The following is a 23,194-nucleotide window of genomic DNA, read 5'->3' as shown; positions in this document are numbered from 1 at the left end:
GCACTTAATAATGGTTAAACAAAGACTTAAAATATGGGATCCCGTGGAACAGAAAAAGGCCGCGTGAGTGCATGTGTGTGCCTGTCCAGTGTGATTTTTAGAAGCCTTGGCCACCCTCCTCTTCCGCTAGGCTGCTGCAGGGAATATCCCTGCTTCTGCTTTTGCATTGCTCTCGAGGGATACCTCCAAACACCAATCACACATCACATGGACACACACTAACAACAGAATTCTCGTGCATGTGTCCTTGTCTCTACATGGAAGCTCACCTTTCTCGTTGTTTGTGGGCGTCACTGCCTACAGCTTTAATAGTATTTGCACAAAAGAGAATACACCATTGCTAAGTGAGAATCTTCAATGCTGTTTTTTTAATATTATTATTGCTTTGCAATTATTATGAATCCTGTGAAAAACACATTTACATTTCTCAAACATGCAGGTCAGTTTGTCCAGCTGCTGGTTCCAGTCTTTCTGGCTTATTCTTAGAAAACATTTTTCTACCCCACCAAGCATTATAGGTTGTTGTATTCAGTTTGTCCTGGCACGTTAACTGTTGGCGTTCCCAGCTTACCTTAAAGGCAAAGAATACATGTGATGAAGCAGAATTGAGCAAACTTGGGTGATCTAATGAACTGAAAACAGCACCGTACTAGAGTTTTGTTGTTGTTTTTTTAATTCCACATCTCTACATCTCTAAGTAAAGGAGTCCAAAAGCTTTGGACCACCACAAAAGTTTTACTGTTCCTTGATTCATTAAAAAAGCAATCACCTGTACCTGTAAGTGTGTATATTTATGCAGTTATTTTATAAGTGAATTAGATATTCCAAAACCTTGTTTTCAGAGAAGTGCTGCAAATGATTCTCCATGGACATTGAAGGCTTGTTCAGTATTGTCTCTAAACATGTCACTGGTAATACGTCCCAACTTGGTGACTGTATTTTCATGTGGAGTTGCAGTTTGCTGTATAAAACTGTACTTTATGCATATTTAGGTTGCAATGTGACCTTCTTATACTTAGTTTTTTCCCCATGCTGCTGTGTTACAAACAGCCACCAGAGGAGGCAGGAGACATGCACAAGACCTGGAACCAGAGACTCTCTTAATCACATGTTGTCTTTAAGTAACAAACAAAACCACAAATATGCCCAATCATTGTCAGATGAACATCAACTAAAAAAGATGAAAAGCAATCGCCAGTCCTAATGACAACCTTCCAAACTAAAGGACCGGCAGTTATGAATTCTCCGCCACTAAAATGCAACACTCCTCCAGCAATTAGTACAAACATAACGTTTCACAAGTGATTCTGAGTCTCTCCTGACAATCTGCTCTTTATTAAGCTGATTGCTTGCTTGTGTAAACTACTTCTTTGGTTGCCACTTCCCCTTAGACTGTCTGCCTGGCCTCGCAGCCTTGTTCTGATTAAAGAGGAACCTCATAAAAACACCGCTGCCTATAAACGATTTCCTCATTACATCAAAGTCACACGGAAGTTGTAAGCTGCTTTTACAATTGCAACAACGCACAGGACCCACACACCATCACAGTCACTCTATAAAACCTGGCACTAAGGTGGACGGGTCTGGTAAAAAGCGGCTAATTCAAGCCTAACTCAACAGTGATCGGTCACATTAAGTTTATTAAGGCACCAAGTAGGATAAGAGCCGTAACATATAAGAGAGCTACTCAGCTAGATAAGTCATAAATGAGTGATCAAGCTAATATAATTTTGACATTCGACACCTCTTCCATAACGACACAGAAAGTTTACCATTGATTGTTTCAACAAAAATATTGCAGCTACTTTCTGGTGAGCTTCAGAAATATAAAATCAATATGACATAAAGGAAAATGAAAGGCAACAACTACAGATCCTTAACTCGCAACTCCCAAAACTTGTGTTTTTATGCTACTGTTGTGAAACTTAAAAGCCTCATTATCGGTCATCAGTGCACCGTCATGGTCAAAACAACACATAATTCTTCAAAATCCATCCGAGCTTTATAACGGGAAAGAAAAGTTTGACAAATGCGGTAAGGGACAGCTCAGACATAACGGGAACTCTCTGTGAAGTTGGATAATTTATGGGTGTCATTTATGGTTTGTCAAACATTGCCTTGAACTGACCACTGTCTGATGGGAAACACAGACATGGGATTAAACCACACAAACACACACACACACAGAAAGCAGCTGTATCTGAAACGTGCTGAAGAAGAAGAACAAAACAGCTATTTGGTTTCACTTACATACCGCTTGATTTTTTTGAGATATGTTGAGTGAACGCTGCACATATTTTGCTACTTTTTTTAAGACATAAAATTGAATGTCATTTAAAGGAAACAGTCTGTGAGCCTTTAATAGTTTGGTTCATATGAATGAAAAAAAATATATATATAAACTGCATAGCACACTGCAGGCCCTTTCAAAGGGAGAAGAATATAAATACATACTCGGTTAGAAATCTTGTACCATGTTCTCATAATCATAAATACACAATTCATACATTTCCAGCATTGCATTTTAAAGAGAATAAATATGTCTATGCTCTGTAAATGTCTCGTAAAGAAATTAGGGTGTAATGAAAATACTTTTATTGCTACAAGAGAAAACATCAACAAAACTGTAATTACAATAGCATACAGTTAGAGGGATAAATCTTACTGCTAAAAAGACACAAATAACCTGAATTTGAATTTCAAAAAGATTGAAAAAATTCTTTTAAAAAGACAAAAGGTTGCCTGAGTTGCTGAAAGACCCACTCATCCATGCAAAGTGTCTTGAGTTTAAGGCCCCAGGTGCTTTATCTGTTAAGTAGTAAGACTTAATTGGAAAGTCAGTGTTATGGTTCCCAGTGCAAGTCCTCGCTCTGCTCAATTATTGCAGAAGTAAACAACTGAAGGTTATAAAGAGCTGGACAGTAACACCCCTCCTCATAAAGACAAGTCGTGTAAACAGGCAGTCCAAAAGGGGCAAGAGAGGAAGTTTCTCTTATCCTCACTGTTGGGAAAATAGATCTTTAAACAGATTCTGAAGTGCTCAGAAGGTTATTACAAACACTTCTTGTGCGGTTGAAACTGTACATTATACATAGAGATTTTTGAGCACATTTCCTCCGTGTCCATTTTTTTTTGGAATCCTTTCGTCGCTGATATTTCCATTTTTATAAGTGGTACATGCTGTAGCCCAGAGGAGCAGCGTACACTCCTAAAGGGGAAATGGGCAGGATGGGTCTGTGGTGGTGATATGCAGAGTATGACTGTCCATATAGTGACATGGCACCCAGTGACAGTGGTAACCTAAAGCCAGGGTGTAAAGCTCCAGCAGCAACGGCTGCCACTGCAGCCGTCTTGGCATCAGCAGCCATCTTGAGTTTCTCCAGCTCGGCCTCCTGGAGCCTCTTGGCTTTGGCTCGGCGATTCTGGAACCAGATCTTCACCTGAGTCTCTGTGAGAGTTAAGGAGGAGGAGAACTCGGCTCGCTCGGCGATGGACAGGTATTGCTTCTGCCTGAATTTCCTCTCCAGAGCGAGGAGCTGGGATGTGGTGAAGGGTGTGCGGGGCTTCCTGTTGGTCTTGTGTTTCCTCAGCTGGCAGGCAGGACTGAGGTGACCTGGGAGAAGAAACAATTAGGATTTAAGAAAGGTCATTAAATCATTTGATTATCTCAAAATTTGATTTGAATGTAAAAACTGAGTAGTTGGCTACAGCATACCAACCCCAGCCAGATAAATAATACTATTTACACTCTAGCCTTACTTTTCAGTAAACAACCAATTAACAGAATGCATCTTTGCAGCACAGCTTACAGAGAATTACTTTCCAGTATTTAGGGAAAAACTGAAAACATCTGTAGGATACTGGATAATGAAATTAGCAATAAATAAGAGTTTCGTGGCGTTTAATATGAGAGGAGAAACTTACGAGGTTGTGTGGAAAAGGCGCTGGTAGTAACCCACGATGCGCAGTCCTCTGACTCTGATGTTTCAGACTTCACTGGCGACGAGGGGGCAGCAGTTAAGCTCTTTTGGCTTCCCGCGGGAGGGGTGCACGTCTCCCGGCTCACATACAAGGAGTTAAACCCCGTCGGGGACAACGCCACCGAACTTTCCTTCGGTGTAAAGCAGGCGGACTCTCCGCTCCGGCTGTGCGTCTTTCTCCCGGACATGAGCGCCTCCACGCTGAAGGGGTGATGCCGACGCACCACGGGAGATGCCTTCTCTTCCCCCGACTCCTCTGTCAAGTCCGCACGGCTGCTGTCCTCCTCGGAAGAACTGCATCCCAAGTCGTTAACACTCTCCTTGGAGGCCATCTCTCTCCTCCGGGTCTCCTCCGTAAAACAGGTGAACTCCACGGAGACGAAGCAGTAAGTTTATCCAGGTGTAACTCACTCCTACGAACGCACTGTTCAGCTGTCAAGTTGCAGTGTGAGAGCGAGTATGTAGACTCGGCACGTTGACACGGCTCAACTTGGACCAATCACAGCAGCCCAAAATGTTTATGGGCGACCACGTGCTGCTTTCAGGGACAACATAGAAAACTCATATTACTTGGTTATATTTGCGCAAATAACGATTATGATTATTAGAAGGAGGTGGTAGTTAGTCATCTGAAAGGGGCAAATTCCCAAATGAATTTAAAAGACGTTTTTCTTCTTTTTTCAGGTTTTAATTTCGAAGAATCAGAACCTTGAATTTTCTCTTATCTGTTGTTTGCTAACCGCCGTTTATTTGTTAAAGTGAATTTTTCCACATTGCCTGCAAAAACAATAGCTCTGCAGCATTATCACATGTTAAGCTTCAGTAATAGATTAGCTCTAACTCTAACCTCATGAGAGTGCATGTGTAAACACGGGCCCTATGCAGATAATTATGGAGAGTTATACCCGGAGATGAAACACTGATCCCTTTCTTCTTCATCTCTCTCGCTCTCTGCTTTGTTTGATGTTCCTTATATTGGGACTTTCCGCTGTATCCGACATTTCTGTTGTGCGGTATGTAAGTCCGGCATTTATAGAAACGTGTCACATTGAGATTTCTGAGGATGTTACTTAACTGCATGGCCGATTTACTGATGCTAAAACCTCAGCAAAGTCTAGCTTGGGTGTGAGGCGCGACTGGACACAAATTAGATTAGACTTTCACGTGTTTCTCTCCGTGTCTGTGACCGACACGTTCGTCTTCTTGGCCTAAGATTTGATCCCATTCATTCTGCAAATTAGACATGAAGTAACTCATTGTCAAAGTCTGTGAAGAAACTCAGTGGGATTTTTCTATTGAGAATTTGATGTTTTACCAGTCCATGAGTCCCAGTGGAGAACTTTACACTTATTCCAGACATTTATCTGAAGACTCTGTCTGACTGTCCTGATGGTGGTTAGCTTAAAGGATGGCCCACTTATCTTATGATCATTTTTTCCACAGGCGTGCCTGCATCAGTTATTTATTATTTCTCAACTACTTGCACATATTTAACACTCAACAGTCCTACCACTAAATGATATGTGCAATCACTATTTTGTATCACATTGATTCAGCATATTCGCTATATCTAGGCTTTGGAAGCAGTGCCATAAAGGCCAGTGGAGAGCTGTGGGAATAAGTTACATTTTACATTATTTTTTTTATCATACTCGCTCTTGCATCTTTAAATGCTCTTGCCCAAAAAGCTCTGTCTGCCCAGACCGGTCAGATAGTTCAGCAACAGAAAAAATGAGTTATAATAGATAGCATACAGATTTTTGAGCTGTTTTGTTTCAGGGTTTGGACTCACAAACCGTGTGCAGCGTCATCATTACTGCTTTCAAGTTTACTTGAACTGTGACCACATCTTCCTCCACTGGGGCAAGAGCTGAAAGTGCCATTTGTCTATCTGTCAGCAAGATTTTACAAAACCTACCAAACCCAATTTCATGAAACTTCACACACACACACTGGGCCCGTGGGAAGGTGATCAAACCCAAGTGTAACGTTAAGCCATTGCTGGAGACATTATCATCGAAAAAGGTAGTTTAGGAGCTAGTAGCGGTAAATAAAAACACTTGTGTTCAGTCTTGCAGGCAACAACAGAACATTTATTGTTTTTTGCTCATGGATGAGGCACAAAAAGCAACTCTGCGGAGTAAATACAAATGGAAAACTGTAGGGCAGCTGCTCATTCTTTCTTTAGAGGGGTCTCAAACTAGCTTCTGATGGGTGTTATGCCAGTGTGTTGCCGACACATTCACGGAAGAAAAGCCTAGACTACAAACCAGGGTGTTTTAAGCAGTTCCGTGTGGGAGAGAATACTTGCGTTTGGCATACCCTTTGGGCTTTGTAACTTTCAAGATTGCTGGGGAGTTACAGCAAAAAAAAAGAACAAAAAAAAAAAGAAAAACCAACTATATAATACATTAAAATAGAGTGGGAAACCACCAGAAAGCTTATAGGCACTTTTCAGTACACAAAGTGCTTTAAAAGAAAAAGGCACTTCTTTTTCAAATATCCCTGGGGAGGGATTAATAAACAGCAAATAAAATAATTTATTTCAGCACTTTTACGCGTAGCTAGCAGGCTTGACTAGCTTGTATGTCAGCCTTGTGGAACAGGACTCTGTTCCCAGGAGGTTGCCGCTGCTGTCTTATTAAAGTGGGGTTATTTCACAGACAATCAGAGGTTTGTGAAGGCGCCAGTGAGCGGCCAGATGAAAGGGCCGACTCCTCAGGGGAGAAACTGTTGCCTTTTTTGCAGCTCTGCTCAGGATCCACCTCCTTCCTCCTCCACCTCTTTCTCTCTCTCTCTCTCTCTCTCTCTCTCTCTCTCTCTCTCTCTTTGCCCTGCAGGCACCTTGTCATTCAGTCACATAACTCATTCTTGGCTCACTGTCGTTGGCATGTTACCTCCTTTTGTATCTCAAATCTTCCCTCTAACTCTCTTTAATGCTTCATAATGTGTCATTGCATCTATTTCTTTCTTTCTTTCTTCTCACATTCTGCCCATTGTGCATTTCTTCGCTTCCTTCTTGCTATATTTGGTCTCACTTTCAGTATAAAAACCTCAGATGTAAAGACCGCACCTCCATGCAACACATGAGAAATTGCTGAAAGAGGCAGTATTCTAGCTGCATGAGTTGGGCACACCACGTAGTTAAATCCTTGTTGGTTTGTTTATCAATCTTTCAACCTGGCTTAAAGAAGTAATTGATTTGTAATAAAGGAACCACTGGCACTAATCAAATCAATTATTTAATTACAAGTACTGGGAAAATATGACCCATGTGACAGCTGTACAAGCTGCATCCTGTCACACTCCACCCAGACAAAGTAATATCAGCTGTTAAGTGATAATCTTTTATATGTGCTTTGCATTAGCAAATTTATGGGCTATATATGTGTGTGTGTGTGTGTTACATGTATTTATGGTTTAGACGTGCAAATTGTTGTGTTACCACAGATCTAAAGCAGATTTCACAAGAAAAGTAGAAGGAGGAATAAAGGAAGGAAGGAAGGAAGAAGAGGAGGGGTAAAAATAAGAGGGGTGCTCTTCTGGGTGTAGCAAAATTACCCACACGTCCCACTTCCTTTTTTCCATAATATCATTTAAGCTTGATAATAGCGAAAGCAATTTGTCTGAGCATGTTTGTGCGTGTGTGTGTGTGTTTACTGTGTGGAGTTCTGTACTGTATGCGTGTGTGTGAGAGCTTGAGAGGCCTGTGGTTGTGCGAGTCGGGCACACCTCAGAGCATTGTAATTACAGCAGAAGCTTTGAAGTGGTGGAATGTTTGGTTGGGATAATCAGCAGGCTGGACTGCACTCACACACTATTTACATTCCCAATAAATCACTCATTCACGTTATAACGCTAGCAAATTTTATTATCTGTGCTGATACAGAGTTGGTAAATTAACGTGTTAGAAGGTAAAATGGGAGCACTGTTTTTATAGTACTGTTTATGCAAAAAGGGCCCAGTTAGGATCCAAGCACTGCATGATATGCTATTCACAATGTTTCTTTAATTTTATCTTACCTCTTTAGCATCCTCTTTTTAAGCCAGTTTTCTTCCTGTTGGCAGCTTTTTGCACACAGAAACTTGAACAGCAAATGGGTGGAGCCAAGATGCCCATGTTAAGGTTGCCCACTCTCATGACATCATCCACCTTTAAAAACTGGTTTCTAACCAAGGGTATAAAGCAGTTTGAAGCTTTTGGCTCATAGGGATTACTTGTACGTATTTTTTACATTTAGTAATTAAACACAATAAATTATCAGATTTTATGAACCAGAAATTTTCTGTAATATTTCATAATTATGTGCCTAACTGAGGAAAACTAAAAGCAGAAAGTTATCCATTTATTTATGCTGCTATGTAATATTAAAATTTTATATATGAATCTCCAAGTAGTAATCATATTGACTATCTGCTGCGTTTCTTGGGGTTATCACTCATTAAACTCAATATGGATTCTCTAAAGCTAAATTGTGTCCCACAGTTCTGCAACATGTCAGTCTTTAAAGTTTAATTAAAGCTCTGTTTTGTTTGAAAAGATTTAATGCTATCCAGCCATCCATTTCCTTAACTGCTTATCCACTTCAAGGTTGTGGTGAGGTGCTGGAAACTTTCCCAGCTGCCATAAGGTGACAGGTAGGGTACAGCCTAAATGGGTCATCAGTCTATCACGGTGCTAACAGAGCGACAGACAAGATTGGTCAGTTTAGAATCACCAATTACTCAACCCACAGGCACAGCGCTAACATGGAAAGTCCAGCAGATTCAAACAAGTTCTTGGTGTGAGGTGACTGTGCTAGCAACTGAACCTCAATGCCACCTATTTACAGCGTAAAATTCTAATAAAATAAAATAATATATTATCAAATAATTTAAGTGATGTTTAAAGTTGATGACAATCCCTCGACTTCACAAATTCAGACATGTGCATAGGCGTGCATACACAAAAACAGACACAGTCCTGTACACACAGGTAAGTGACATTCTTCTCAGTAACGCGAGTAACTTGTCAAACCAGTGGGACATGTAATAAACTGACTCATGCACGCTCGAGCTAATCGCATCGTTTTTATTGTCTTGTTATCTTAGTACTATCACTCATCTCATCTCTGTATCACTCATCCACTCCTCCACTCTTTGCTCTCTCTCTCTCTTCCTTGCCGTGCCCTCGGAGCCGCCGCCTGTAATGTGCCTAAATGACTACCTTCAATGCTACAATGGCGCCAGAGCCAATTAGCTGTTAACACGGGAGACAGATCTATTCAGAAGCCAGAAAATGAGGCCTCCTGTAACGTGAAAGATTGATGCCCACTTTGCTAATGACAAGAGAAGGAGGTAATCCGTTGCTTGGCTTGATCCTGGGCTATGTTACAGGATAGTCAGCTGATGACTGCGAGCATGCAGGGGAGGGCTCAAGAAAGTGGCAGTGGACTATAGGTCACTGTAGGAGTTGAATAAAATATTGAAACAACACAATATATTATTATTTGATATTTTACAATATTACACACACACACACACATGAAATCAGAGGAATTTGTCAACTACAACAGATCAAACAAGCTACTGTTTTATTCACTTGTCTTCTACTGTAGGTTGTATGGGGACATTGGTGGAAATATTGAAAAATTTCCCTCATAACAAAAGGAATGTGTCGGTGCAATGCAGTTAGCAAGTGTCCTTTGAAGGTGATAATTGCTTGGGAAACAGCCAAATGCAATTATATTTTTGGAACTCTTCTTTGCGCTTTGATGAACACTACCTGTGCACTAATGTGAGTTCATAGTTTCAACCTAACCCATCATTATCAGGCCTTATTTTCATTTTATGACTATTTCGTTGGCTTCATTCAAGCCTGACCTTGTCCTAACCTTTCTTTGTACCCAACTGAAAATGTGCAAAAAGGCTGGCATACTTTTCACCATGCATGTAAGCTCATTTAATGCACTTTTGTTGTGCATTTCCTAAGCCACTGAGCTCACTGTTGTATTTTCAGTTAGAATAACTAGCACAAACATAAATACAGAGACGAGTAGCTTCATATTAATCGAGTAAAATGTAACTTTTTATTCAAGTTTTGGAAACTCAGGAGCAGAAATAAGGGGCATCATCAGACTTTTATTGTATGACTCAGTGTGCATCACGGGCCTCATGACTTTATTTTCCGTGTCAAACTCTTAACCTCCGTAGAGGAAAGAAACTAGCCAGGGGCCATTTGTTCCCCGTATAACTGTGTAGATTCCCAGTGACACCTTATATCTTAATCAGTTCTGACAGGTAGAATTTATGATGAGGCCATTGTGTAAATCACGAGGAGCCTTGTTATTATGGAAAGGCACTGAAATGGTATAATTGTTTTTAAGTGGCGCTCAAAGGGCAAGTGTGCCTGTATTGCTCTGTGTGTGTTGCATGTGATCGTGTGAACATGCACAGTATTTTGGGAAGTTTTCCAGAGATTGGGGAAATCCACCTTCCACACAACAAACAACTTGAACCACAAAAACAAATCCCCTTAAAATAATTTTTTGTCTCATTACAACAAATAACATTTCGTGGTAGAAAAGCCACAACTTTCCCAGCTGTTACGACTGAGTTACACACACTCTTTTGGATTATATGAGAATGAAATGTGCTTACACACAAGACACACTTAGTGGTAAAAACTTAATTTATCTGTGCAGCAAAAAAAGTAAAGGGGGGAGAGTGTTTTGGTTATTGTGACTGGAGAAAATACCCAAAATGCGATCTGAATTATTCTTCTGCAGCAAAAGACGTGGGAAATATTTAGGAGTTAGGGTCATGTGCATTGACCCTAAAACTTGCAAAGCATGTCACAAGCCTAGTATTTAATTGCCATTTAACGTCTTTGGTTTCACTTAAATAGGCTACAGTTGTGGTAAAAAAAAAAGCACGCCTTCTTTTTATTCTAAAGTTTTACGTACATAATAAAAATCATCTGGTCGTTAGCAGGTCTTACAATTAGTCAAATACAGCCTCAAATAAACTACAAAACACAACATATTACAGCATGTCATTATTTATTTAGCAAAATTTAAACCAAAATCCTTCAGTAACAATTAACTATAAGCATTATAGCAGCCAAGTGCCGCTAATCAAATGCACTTGATTAAGTGGTCATCAGCACCTCTGAGCACCTCTATAAAATAGAAGTTCTGCAGTTTGCTGCTCGGGAGCACACGGGTTTATTAGATTATTTTTTAATTGGAAGTCCATCACAGTGAGAAAGATTATTCACAAGTGGAAAACATTCAAGTCTTCCCAGGAATGGATGTCCCAGCAAATTTACCCTGACATCAGACCGTACAATACAATACAACGAAGACATTAAGAGCTTTATCTCAGAATCTACAGGCCTCGGTTAGCATGTTAAGTGTTAAAGTTCACGGCAAAATCTCTTAACCTTGCAGTCATGCATTCAACTCTCAGACATAAATAAGGCCAGCTATCAAATAAGTAAAGCATGGGCCAATTTGGGTCTTGTAACAGGATAATAATCCAAAGCAGAGAAGCAAATCTATAACGGAATAAATGAAAAAAGTAAACAATCAAGGTGTAGCAATAGCCCAAAGTAAAGGCCTCATGCTGACTGAAATGCTGTAAGATCTCGGTATAAACCCTGAACCTCAATGAGCTAAAGCAATGTTGCAGAGAAGAGTGAGAGATGTGAGAGACTAGCAAAGTCAATGATCACTTCAAGTTATTGCTGCTTAAGGTTGTTAAGAAGCTACTGAATCATGGGGTGTGCTGTTGTTTTACACTGCTTCTGCACTTTTGCATTCATTTATGTTAAATAAATAATGAAAGGCTACAATATGGCATGTGGAGTTGATCAGCTGAGGCTGCATTTACCTTATTTTAAGACTTACTAAGGACTGTATAATGATTTTTTATTATGTCTTTATATGCAAAGTTGTATAATTGAAAGAGGGTGTACCTTCTTTTTACCACGACTGTATTATTTTATAAAACTATTTCAACATTAAGAGTGTAACATTAGAAGTCCCCTTGTCTTCAAAAGCAGTTATGCATTCAAATTTCTGTGTGTGTCTTTGTTTAACAACCTTGGGGTAAAATGAATATGTGCCGCTTTGTCATTGGTCTCTACTGAAAGCTTCTTTTATAGAGTCATAAAGAACAAAGCACTTAACCGGATAAACAAATGACCCTCTATACTAAAACAAGGAAAAGGGAACATCAAAGATAGTTGTAACCCTTTTAAAGGTCAGGAGTTTGGAATTGACTGGCTGGCCTACTGACTCATAGGTTAGTTGGCCACTGTGCTAGATGGAACATTGGCTGGTTAAATAAATGACTAAAGAACCTCTGGACTGACTGCATTCAGCAGCTGTTTAACTGAATCATGAGATTAGCTGGCTGACAGACTCAGTGTTCTGCAAGCTGCAAGTGTGTGGGGAAAGCTAACAAGAGGTGCAAACATACATGGATGCACAGTTGCAAAAGATAGACTTTATTTATGAAATACTTCCTGTGTGTGTGTGTGTGTGTGTGTGTGTGTGTGCCAAGTAGACTCGAGACTCAGACTCACTGCTGTTTAACGAGCTAAAGACGCCAGTCACAGTAGGACCAAGGACAGACCAGGGCTATAACCGAGAGTGTGGCGCTTACAAACCATCGACTAAACTGATCTTTGCTCTGACCCAAAAGTGAGAAGTGCACTGGAGCCATTTGTGGTGACCCTTTCTTCACCTACAGGATCAAAGGTTATAAACCTCTGCCTGTGCCCTTTGAAATGGAGCAACAGGAGCTTGTTGTTAGACTGATTAGCAGAATGGCAGTTACCATAATACTATCTTTTACATCCATGGTGCAGGAAAAGGAGAGAAAAGCAGAGTGAGATGCTGAGAGGAAACACACAAGTGGTTTACAGAAGACTTTACAAATGACCATTTCATTTTCACGAGGGAAGGAAAGCTATCAAAACCTATCTATGAAGTAATTGCCAACTCTTGTTAAAGCACGAGTTAACCACTTTTTTTGGAGGGAGGTGGGGCTGTGATAGACCTGGTGAACCTAGAAATCCCTTAACTAGAACCTGTCTGACAAAGTAGGCTAAAAGATCTCAAAAAAGCAACACATCACACCACAACCTAAAGAACAGAAGAAGTCAAGAACAGATGAAAATAACAGTTATTGACATGTATCAGTATGGAAATGGTTACAAAGGCATTTACATTTTCTGCTGCTTCTCAGGATGTGGGTCACAAGGACAGCAGTCTAAGCAGAGGTGCTCAGGCCTCCACTGTCAGCACCTCTAGCTTCTCTGGCAGCACACCAAAGTATTTTCACAGAGAACGATTATGGCTCAGAGAGACATAATATCTGGGTGTTCTGGATTTGCCCTGAGATCTAATCTACTGGACATGCATGAAACACCTCACCTGTGAGCCACCTCACCAGAAGGCATCTTGATCACCTCAACTGACTCCTTTCAATTTGGAGAAATAGCGGCAATACTCAGACCTCTTCCGGATGACTCAGCTCCTCGCCCTATATCTAAAATAGAGTCCAGACCCAAACCCTTCTTTCTACCCCTTGTATCGAAAGTGTTATTCTTTCAGTCACTATCAACAATTCAGAGCAGGTACCCCACCCTTTTCTGGTTATGAACCCTCTGATTTCTATTTGCTAATTCTCACTCTTGCAGCTTCACATGGAGCTCCAAACCACTCCAGAGCAAGTTTAATCAAGTCAGCAGAATCACATCATCCCCCCAAAAACAGAGATGAGAACTTAAGAGGACCACAACGCTCTTTGAGAACCCTCAAGGTGAACCTAGAAATCCTGTCCATAAAATTGATGAACAGAATCAATCAAGAACTCTGTGGTTGTATAGGGACCAAATACCCCTCAACAATGAGCCTGATATCCCTTACCCTCTTCAGACCTTTTCCATGTCGACACAACAAAATGTCTATGCCTTTACCAAACTTAGTAGCGCCAGCTGCTGGTCCATGGACAATTCTTGACTTTGAGAGTAAATAGGAATTATCAACTCAACATGACAAGAACGAAAGGGAAGAACAATAAAGAGACTCACTGATAAAATGGGAGCATTATGGGACTATAGCTAAAGAGGAAAAGGGCATTTCAAGCAGTAAATGTGCTGATTTTAGTCAGTTTTCGTTGCTAAAGAGTAATTTCAGCTCGTAAACATTCATTATGAATACACATTGTGTTTTGATTAATGTTAGTCAAGAAATACGTGTTGCCAAGCTAACATTTAGGTGTTTTTGTTGCACTTCATTTTATTTCAGTGTGATCGAAGAGCAATTACTCATGATTCACTTGACTTGAGTACCACTTAAATCCTATTTGCTTGTAATTTCCTTGTGGCTGTGTTTCAGCACAATGACTGCATCTGCCAGCTTGACCCAGAGTCTGGAGAAGTGAGTGACATTGTTTGCCTTTGGAGTAATGGCTCTCATTATAGTGAATTACTACTCTACCCAAACACAACTGATTTCCTAAAAACCACCCTGCAGTGCGCTGTCTCCATTTTGCTATTGGGTCCTGGTGCCTTGTTACAATCAATTAAGCTGATTACAAGCACTATCTTCACCACTTCAAAGGAGGCCCATTAAAGTGGGTGAGACTAACTGTCTCTTTATTCCACAGCCCTGTTGTTTGTCTCTGAGTAAGAAGGCTTGTATTGTTTTTTAACATGTGTGGGGCTGAAATTTGTTGACAATTTAACCAAAAGATAACATGGTGGAAATAAAAACTATTTTTTCATGGTAAGATTAAAGGATAAATGGCGAGTAATGAGCTGGAGACAGTCGTGGACTGGGTCCTCTTTAAAGTTTAAGGTTGACTCGTCGTCAGGTCAGACGACAGGTCGCACACAATAAATGGAGTGACACAGAGAGAAGGAGCGAGACACTAAGTCTAGACAGCGTATTTAGGGACCCTCCCTCTTTGCTTTGTTCTGCATCATGTCTACAGGTAATTACCTCAGCAAACTACTGGGAACCCTTTCAAATCTGAGACAAGTGATGGGTGAAATGGTTGAAAAATTAAAAGAATTAATTTCTTAAGCATCCATACTTACATGATGATAAATGATATAGATGATAAACCAACAGTGAAAGCAGAAGGACAAGTTGGCAGTTAGCTGGCTAAGGAAAAAAAGGTTGTGAGAAACATTTCTCTAAATGCATATTAAGTGGAAGTGCAACTGTTTGCAACAGATTTGGCAATATAGCATGCCAACTGAACCTACCAGGTCAGGCCATTTGGGAATTTCTTTGATTTTTGTTTTTGTCATTTTGAGGAAAGTTTCTGTCACCATGTGAGTTTCCATTTCTGACACCAGACAATAAAACTAAATTCTTAATCTAGCCTCCAAAGCAGTGATAAAATGTATGTATGTTTTTGTGGCTGTCAATAAGAATAATAGCAGTATAGATGGCTTCTAATAATTATTTGAATACTTCCCATTTCTGATGTGATAATTACTGCGCTAGTATTGCTACAATATTTTAATGTTTGCAAAACCTCCAGCTTACCAGCACTGCTGAGTTGCTAGCGTTGTGAACGGATACTTTTGTCAGTCTGTCCTGATGTGTCAGGTGTAACTTTGGAGACTGATGTATCCTTAGCATTCTGCACAGATGTATTTGTTTACATTTATATCCATCACTTTATATGTTTATTAAGACAGTGGCAAACTAAATAAAGTTTGTCAAAAACACATCATGCACTTGCAAGAAGTGCGGTTTCAGATATGACTAGTGGTTTCCGTGGTGTGGGTGCGTGAACATAGCAAGAACAGAAACCATGCAAAAGGAAAACAAGACGTCATTAACTTGAGGGACGTCCAGTAACTGGGCTTGTCTTGCTTTTAGCTTCCTGGATCCTTGACCCACGTGCACCAAATCAATCGACTGCTTCTGTTTAGTTTTCAGGTACAGTTAACAAGACAGAGCACTTATCCACCCATCGCCAATGGTTAGACGGAGGCTATCATAAACGTGAGTGTAGTAAAAATTTCCTGCATTCACTGATTCATGCATGTGAAACCAATGGCCTGTGCAAGTTGCCTGTTATTACTGGATTATCAGTGTCTCCGCAGCGCGTGAATGCACATCTGGAAGCAACCTTCAATAAAATGTCAGGCGCCAGATGAAGCTTTAATCGTATGGCATGCACCGCCTCCTCCTATAAACATGGACTGAGAATAATGAGATGTGTTTTAAATGCTACTTAATTTTAGACAAGCTATGAAACTATGACTATGAGTTGGATTTCTTGTACAGGCCGATCAATATTTTTATGTAGCACTTATTTATTTTGTTTTGCATATATCAGCACTTTTAGAAAAGGGTATGAAAATTATGAGCATTCGCACCTGGAAAAAGCTGTCTTCACCCTACTTTTTAAAGGCTGTCTAATTATATGTGTGCCATACACGAACCTATGTTATGGTCCTATTTGGTAAATAATATACAAGCAAAAACATTAGCTGAACACAGAGTGATGCTTCTCTATAAAGACTATTGCTTTTCCAATTATAGAGGGTTTGCACATATACTGACATTTTCCTTTGGTAGCTATGAGGTCCTCTTTTGGGCATTAAAAATATATTGGCGCCAGGAAGACTTGAAACTTCACATAACCCACCAAAGAATCCTGTATCTGTAATGCAGACCGCTTCGAACTATACTTAACACAAAAGGCATTCATTATCAGTAAACTTGGGGCATTTGTGAAAGGAGAAAACTTGTTTCATGGTTGAAGATCTAACCCATTACTTATAACAGGATTGTTCCATTCATAATACGTTCTCTCTTTTGTGAGACTGCATACAAATCAATACTCACTGATGATGCGCAGATATTTACTTCAGCGGGCGCCAAGTGTCGTGTCTGTACTTTACCCTCTTTGTTAACTTTGCAAAGATCCCGTCATTTGCCTGCAGGCGCATATTGATCACATCACTTATCGCGCTAAATATCATGCCCATAAATCAGCAGAGTTAATTAAAATCACTGCAGTGGCTCAGATAAAGAAAAGTCAAACATTTCTATCTTTAATTTATCACTTGATAAACATCTTAACATTTGGCTAAATACTCACTCGGGATTGTGGCTTTTGAAGTTTGACGGCTTATGTTGCAGAGACATTAGTAGCAGCAGTACAGTATGTCATAGCCTCCAGAAGGGTGCAGGTTGAAGAGGCTGACCAGACATTGTTATCTTAATCCCAAAGCTCAGAGCAAAAAGTGAAGTAAGATAAGGTATTATTGCGCCTCTAACAGCAACCAAAGTTTGTTTGCGCAGGGTATTTAATCCGTGTGTTTGCGTAGGGTGTATTTATGATCTTTGTGAGGCTAATTTTGGTTTAAAACCATTGATACAAGACATTTCTGGGTTATGAGTTCATTTAGGTTTGGCCTCATGACTCCAGAATGAAATTGGAGGGTTAAGAAGTTTATTTTTTTGTGTCAGGACACACTGTTGTGAGGGTGAGGGTGAGGGTGATGGTGAGGGGTGTAAGGCATCTTTTTGTCAATAATCCCTAATATGTATGCCCATATGCGTAACTGTGGCATGTTGCACTGCCTTAACAGCAAACATTTCCAGGATTAAAAAAAACCCCAAAAAACCACACCCACCTCTCTCCTACGACCCGGGTCATCATTCCTCTTTGCACGCATTCTCACAGCAATAATATTCCTTTGTCAGCCCACATTTACAAGATTAACCTCAAAATTGCCTGAGGGTACCCCAGCTCCCTCCACCCTCAGCCACTTCCCCCACCTTTCTCAACGTTTCCCTCCCAGCTGCTCTCTCTCTCACCATGCAAATACTTGCGCAACAAGTGGCGCCGCTGTAGAGCCCCCTGGGTATTAGAGGGTTGAGTGGTGTCCCAGAGAGCCATAATTACACCAACGCTCAGGTGATTTAAGGGTCCGGGAACATGCTGACCCATGCATGGCACTGAATCCTGCATTGCACTGACACCTATCCATATTCTGCCTCTCTTCATCTCCTCTTTTTTTATTCTTATTACATGACTCAATCACTTATGACCCGTGTCACATTCTTGGCTGCAGTCAGTTATTTTGACAAATTATTTGCAACTCAGGATTAAAATCAACAACAATCAATTCATCTGTTTGGCTTCCTTAGAAAGGAGCTTAATGGACATTATTAGGAAAGAAGTAATAATCATAGATAAGTGCCAGTTGGGAAAACATAAACTTGAAAGCCTGTAATAAAAGAAAAGGTTGATAATTGGGTTAGGTTGACTCTCCGCCCCCTGCAGACAATGTGGTGACAATAGGGAATGTTTCTCTTTTAACAAGATCTTGGCTAATACCGCTTAATGGGAAGGGGAGGTCCCTCATACCTCTTAGCTTGTACTCTCCAACTCTTCAACCTCGCTCTCTTCCGACTCTCCAGTCCTTTCCTTCTTTTGGTTTATAAATGACTCCTACTAAGTGATCACAGCAAAGCATTAGAAATTCACAGACCTGCACTGCACAAGAAGAGGAGTCTTTTAAGTTGGATCAAATCTTCGTGTAGGGAAAGAGGTGCGTTCTTGTGCAGTTAAAACAGACAAATCAAGTATGTGCTCATTTTAGAGGCGATAATTAAATCTTTGCCTAACAGATTAAAGTTTAAAATGTGTAATTTTAGGTTTTGATGTTATTGAATGGGAGGTAAATGCTAGTGAAAGAGGCAAAACAGGAGCCAAAGCTTAAAGAACTGTTTTAAGAAGGCACGTCAAAAATCCACAAAAGAAGAAAACCATTAAAAGTTTCTCATATTTGCAAAGAATTTATTGTGTAGGTAACTCGTTTTAAAACATTTGAAGAAAAACATATGAATCTGTACTGCAAATCAGTGCATAGCTTGTGGTGTTATTATTCATAATCATGTGCAAAAAGACAAGCGGGTGTGCTTAAGTGTTTCCTGTGAAACACACCCGATGACTCAGAAACATGTAGAACCACTTTTAGCGGCGATACCTTACTAATCATTTTCTGCGTGGCTTCATCAGCCTCTCACATCATGTGGAGGAATTCTGTCCCATTTTTCTGCAACGTTGTTTCAGTTGATTGAGGATTATGGGCATTCATTTATTCACAGCGTTTGACTTTGACTGGGCCATTGCATTCTGTTGTAGATTTGCTGCTGTGCTTGAAATCATTGCCCTGTTGCATGAACAAATTTCATTAAGCTTGAGGTTGGTCAGACAGGTAGCACACCACTACAAATACTTTGGTATACAGAGCAATTTAGTTAACCCAATGACTGCAAGATTCTTGGTCCTGGTTCCCATCCATCATTTATTTAGGGTAATGTGAAAAAATGTCATAGGACTCTATACACTCCTGTAAAACAAAAAAAAAAAAAAAAACACCCATCATTTAGTAGCTTCTATAACCACCATTAGCAGCTAGAACATGAAGTAGTCATATTCTGTATGACTTTATCAGTCTCTCACATCATTATGGAGAAATTTTAGCCCACGCGTCTTTATATTACTTCAGTTCATTGAGATTTATGGGCATTAGTTTACTCGCAGCTCTTTTAAGGTTCCTTCACAGCATTTGACTTTGACTGGCACATTACAGCACCTTGATTTTATTTCTTTTTCAGCAGTTTGCTGCTATGCTTGAGATCAATGTCCTGTTACATGACCCACTCTCAGCCAGGCTTTAGCTGTTGGGTAGATGTCCTCACATTTGACTCCATAATACTTGTGCATACAGAGCAGATCATGGTCGACACCATGCAGCACCGGGCTGCTACTTACCTCCTCAATTCTTACGGAAGCGATAAGACTATACCAGCGTACAGTCTTTATCACATGACTGTATGCTAAACCATATACACAACACGTGCTGCTAAACAGATGATGTCTTTTTCAGGAAAAGCTTTGCATACTCTAGCAGATTCACTGAAAACATTTGACTCGTAATGAAACAGAAAAAAAAAAAAAACGAATTTCCTCACGACACACAGCCACATAGATGGATGACAGAAGATGCATCTTTGAAATGTGTTGCAGAGAAAGCGTGAAATTACTGTGGTCTGATCTTTAGTCGATTATGGGTTTTAAATAGTTTGAAAATCATTTTGTTCATATTTGAATTTTGACTGTTTTGGATGCACAAAGTGCGATTAAAAATAGTATATCTTCACTGAAGGTTTTCTCGGCATTAACAAATTAGGTATTTGCTAATGCTGAGTTCCCTTTCTTCCTGTTAAGATTTTGTTTCTGACAGCTCTGGTTAAGGAAATGGTGCCTTTTCAGTTGTAATCCCTGCAATTAAGGCTGTAGGTGCGGCTCCATTACCTCAGCAGGATTAGTAATGACCCAGGAGAGAATATAATTGCTCCTTAATTTGAAGTTTTGAAGTGCATGAAATACCTGAGGCTCAGCCTGCCGTCTCAGCAGCAGTTAGTTCATGGATTAGCTGCCTTTTTATTTCGCTCTCTCTTTTTTTGTTTTGTTTTGTTTTGTTCCAAAGCAGGATGCTTGCAGGGCTTGCCTTTTATAAAGTTGTTTGCACTTGATGCTTGTTCTCTGCACAGGGAGTGTAATGAGAGATGTCCTAACCTGAACACCTTTCCATGAAGGTAATAATTTTTAAGAAAACAAAGAAAATATAATGACGATACTGTGTTTAAATGGCAGCCAGGTACACGAAGATTGCTGTGCTTCTGTGTCTTTATTTTTTCTGTTTTAAGCCAACAAATAGTCTTTTTATTTTTACGGCTATTTAGTTAAATGCCTGTTCTTTCTTTCACAGTATGTTTTTGTAATTTTGTATGATAATATGCTTGAAGTATGCATCACAGCATAGGAATAAATTGACAAGGCTAGTGATTATATATAATTTCTTTGATTCGAAAAAGAGAATCATATGAGATCGGAAAATAAAAAAATCTGATTATATTATGCTGCTTTTAATAAAAGTCCTTCAGCCCATAGCCATGTAAGAAAAGCATGACAAACGTGAACATTATTATATCCTCGTATAGAAATTACGCTATTGCCACGCAGGCCAGCAGGTGATACAGAACACCTTTCATTAGTCAGGCCAGACATCTGTTAAAAGCCGACTAATACCATACAATTACTTTGACTTTGACCAGCCATAATGGGCTTTTAAGTTGTGTCTTTTGTCCTTAGTGAGATGTTTCCAAAGTGTCCATTAGCAACAACACAACAGCAGATACCTCACAGCCCAACACCAACTAATCATTATTTAACTACAGGGATCAAATGTGATGTTGCCAGAGGTGTTTAGTCATCAATAATGGAGGTAAAACATTTCAACCTGCTTACATAAGTAAGTTATTCATATTGGACACAGTGGTAATGTTACCATCACACCGACCCTGAATGATTTGCTGGTTTATAGAATTCAGTGTTGCTAAGTTCAGGGTTTAAAACCTGTTTGTGATATTTTCTTTTTTCATAGTTTTTTTTTTTTTATTGTATTTACATTCTTCAACAATAATAATAGACATTTCACAATCAACAAAGCACAACAGAATTTAAAATGATAGCAGATGACTGTCTGCCAGACAGATGTGTTACACTGTAGAGAGTTATTAACTGTCATGTTACAGAGAAAAATTCAGAGGTTTTACGTATAAAGAGATAATTAAAATCCATCTGGTCTTTAGCAGGTCTGAAAATTATTCAAATACAACCTCAATAACACAACTTATTACACTTATTAGACTATTATTTAATAAAATTATGTTAAAATACAGAAACAATGGGTGCGAAAAACTATGGTACACATCATTATTTAAAAGGTTGCTGAACCCTTTTCAGCAACTTGAAGTAATTGTTTTCTGTATGATTTTATCCGTGTCTCACATTGCTGTGGAGGAATTTTGGCCCACTCTTCCTTAAACTGTTGCTTCAGTTCACTGACATTTGCAGGCATTAGTTTATTCACAGCTCTTTTAAGGTGCCCCCACAATTAGTGACTGGGCCATTGCAACACCATGCTTCTTTTCTTCTTCAGCCGTTTTGTTTCATATTTGTTGCTGTGCTTTGTAATCATCGTCCTGTTGCATGACCCAGTTTAGACAAATCTTTAGCTGGCACACAGATGGCCTCACATTTGACTCTAGAATATTTTGGTACTCAGAGGAGTTCATGGTTGGCTCAATCAACACCTGGCTGCAAAACAAACCCAGAACCACCAACGAGTCGTGTTTGACTGATATTCTGTGCTTTCACTTAACATGGTGTTCTGCATTGTGGCTAAAAATCTCCACTTTGGGCTCATCTGTGTGAAAGACTTTGCTCCAGACTGCACAGTACCCAGTGTAGAGTTTGTTTGTTTTTTTGTTTGTTTGATGTTTCGGTTTGAATTTTTTTATCAATAAATCTCAAGTCAGCAACATCTGTGTCATATGTTCTTTTGTTAATACATAAGAAGCAGCCTGCGTGGTGATCTTTGAACCTGTAAATGTAACGTAGTATAATTCTGCTATGATCATCCACATAAATAGGTAACATATCTATTGTAGTCATTCTGAGAGATAGATGTAGCTTCACTTCTCAAGCACACAAGATCACACAAAGATAGATATTTGCATTCCAAGCACACAACCAAATCATTTCCCCGGGATTTGTTATGTGACCTGCGCTGTTAGTGTGAGAATGAAGCAGTCATGTTGTGATTGAAGGAAAGGTAGAAAAAGAGGCTGACAAGCAACAGGATGTCAATTACACAGGAGGAGTGAAAACCACACTTCATGTTGGCTTAAAGCTGTCAACTGTCAATAAAGAGGCATGCAAGACAGCCGTATATATAGCCTCTGTGTGTGTGTGTGTGTGTGTGTGTGTGTGTGTGTGTGTGTGTGTGTAGACTTGTGTAAACACAAGTGTAATAGGAAACATTTATTTGATGATGCTCACGGTTGCTGCATGAACAAAGTGTCACATATGCACACGTCAGTTCCTTTGACAGTAAATTAATAGAATAACCAGTTGTGTTCACATTCACAAGTTACAATTATCACTGTAGTTACTTTCTGCTTTGGTGTTACGCTGTCTTTGTCATAGAAAAAAACCCGTCAGAGAAGGTTAACCACTCTGGGTGTGTCTGGATTTGATTTGGATTAAACTGTAAAAACATTAGTTTGCACTTGCAGTGGTTTCCATGTCTCCTGTCAGAAGGCCAGAAACCC

At 39.8% G+C, this 23,194-nt stretch overlaps 1 protein-coding gene across 1 annotated transcript; it reads right to left on the bottom strand.

The window, feature by feature from the left end:
- Positions 1 to 374: 374 nt before the first annotated feature.
- On the bottom strand, positions 375 to 4,444 carry msx2b (muscle segment homeobox 2b). The gene is made up of 2 exons (XM_085174942.1): positions 3,925 to 4,444; positions 375 to 3,613 (listed from the first exon to the last, which is right to left on the bottom strand). Exons 1-2 carry the CDS (start codon positions 4,310 to 4,312, stop codon positions 3,165 to 3,167), a joined length of 837 nt encoding a protein of 278 aa, XP_085031068.1. The 5' UTR covers positions 4,313 to 4,444; the 3' UTR covers positions 375 to 3,164.
- Positions 4,445 to 23,194: the final 18,750 nt, after the last annotated feature.

The sequence above is a fragment of the Neolamprologus multifasciatus genome, chromosome 10 (assembly GCF_963576455.1).
Source record: "Neolamprologus multifasciatus chromosome 10, fNeoMul1.2, whole genome shotgun sequence".
In the NCBI taxonomy this organism is placed as follows: domain Eukaryota; kingdom Metazoa; phylum Chordata; class Actinopteri; order Cichliformes; family Cichlidae; genus Neolamprologus; species Neolamprologus multifasciatus.
This window is presented reverse-complemented; position numbering and strand designations above follow the sequence as displayed.

Coding starts and splice junctions, on each gene's coding strand:
- msx2b (XM_085174942.1), bottom strand. CDS start 4,312: ATGGCCTCCAAGGAGAGTGTTAACGACTTGGGATGCAGTTCTTCCGAG. Junction 3,614..3,924: donor CGCCTTTTCCACACAACCTC/GTAAGTTTCTCC, acceptor TTCTTCTCCCAG/GTCACCTCAGTCCTGCCTGC.